Source organism: Branchiostoma floridae, chromosome 8, assembly GCF_000003815.2.
Source record: "Branchiostoma floridae strain S238N-H82 chromosome 8, Bfl_VNyyK, whole genome shotgun sequence".
In the NCBI taxonomy this organism is placed as follows: Eukaryota; Metazoa; Chordata; class Leptocardii; order Amphioxiformes; family Branchiostomatidae; genus Branchiostoma; species Branchiostoma floridae.
This window is the reverse complement of record NC_049986.1, coordinates 2160698-2161898: the sequence shown is the minus strand read 5'-3', so window position 1 is coordinate 2161898 and position 1201 is coordinate 2160698. Positions and strand designations below refer to the sequence as shown.

The 1201-nt window shown below is 39.6% G+C and overlaps 1 protein-coding gene across 1 annotated transcript in view; it reads right to left on the bottom strand.

The window, feature by feature from the left end:
* The window catches only part of LOC118420552, a 5643-nt gene extending 4678 nt beyond the window's left edge, over window positions 1-965 (bottom strand). The window contains exon 1 of the mRNA XM_035827407.1: window positions 847-965. Within this exon, the coding sequence (XP_035683300.1) occupies window positions 847-946 (100 nt within the window). The 5' untranslated portion in view covers window positions 947-965. The remainder of the gene's footprint in view (window positions 1-846) is intronic.
* Window positions 966-1201: the final 236 nt, after the last annotated feature.

Genomic DNA, 1201 nt, shown 5'->3' with positions numbered 1-1201 from the left:
ACCTTCCCATAAGCAGAAGCCTTGGCCTCCCTGCCACTGTTTATGTTTTATAATTCATTGCCATGTATTTATCTTATTAAGTGTGACATATATTTACATATTAACTATGCAAATTGGAATTTAATTTGCATAACAAATGAAGAAAATTTCTAAACACGCTCAGTTCAATTGGACCATTGCAACATGTGAAATTTGTAACTTAAAAAAAATTGATATATTATGCAAAATAAAGACCTAATTTGCAAAATTATTGAGAAAATGCTATTAATGTAATTTTGGTAAATGACAGGAACTTCTTACTTGTAGCATTTGAAAGTCATGTACAGGTAACCATTATTGAACATTAATTATACAAATGAGGTCCTCATTTGCATAAATTATTAGAAAATGCGATAAAAGCTTTCTTTCTTAACATAGACTGCGTACGCCTGTAGGAGATGATCAAGTTTTATAATCTATGGGAATGAGAACATTATTTGCATAATTAATGACAAACACAATTAATACAAAAGATAGAGTCATTTGGCGAGGGTATGTGGTCGTGGAACTCTAGTTAGTAAATGGTAGAAGTACGTGAACCACTAAGTAAAACAAGGCAGTAGATATATATGCACACGTACATGTAAGGACAACTTTGATGATGTAAATAAGGTGATACTGATCACCATGGTACCACACGTGTACGTGCATCATTTATGCTAGAGGTCATACAGACATGGGAATCATTTATAAGGTAAATAATATCATTTATTGAAGCAATGGTAGCTAGTGAAAAACTTAACTGCTATTATACTACTGACGCTGCCATCATAAATGGTACATTTGACACCAAAAAGAACAATCTACCTGGCGACTTAGTCATTTCGTGAAGACGCTGCTCCAAAGCGGCGGTTCGGATTTGCTCCTTGTCCTGGTCGAGTTTCAAGGCGTCAACAGTGGTGGGCATGTCATCTTGGTCAGGCTTCAAGGCGTCAACAGTGGTGGACAGTTGGCGCATGTGGTCTTGGTCGCGCTTCAAGGCGTCAACAGTGGTGGACAGTTGGCGCATGTGGTCTTGGTCGCGCTTCAAGGCGTCAACAGTGGTGGACAGTTGGCGCATGTGGTCTTGGTCGCGCTTCAAGGCGTCAACAGTGGTGGACAGTTGGCGCATGCCGCGCTTCAAGGCATTGACAGCGGTGGACATGTTGCCTTGGTTGCGGTA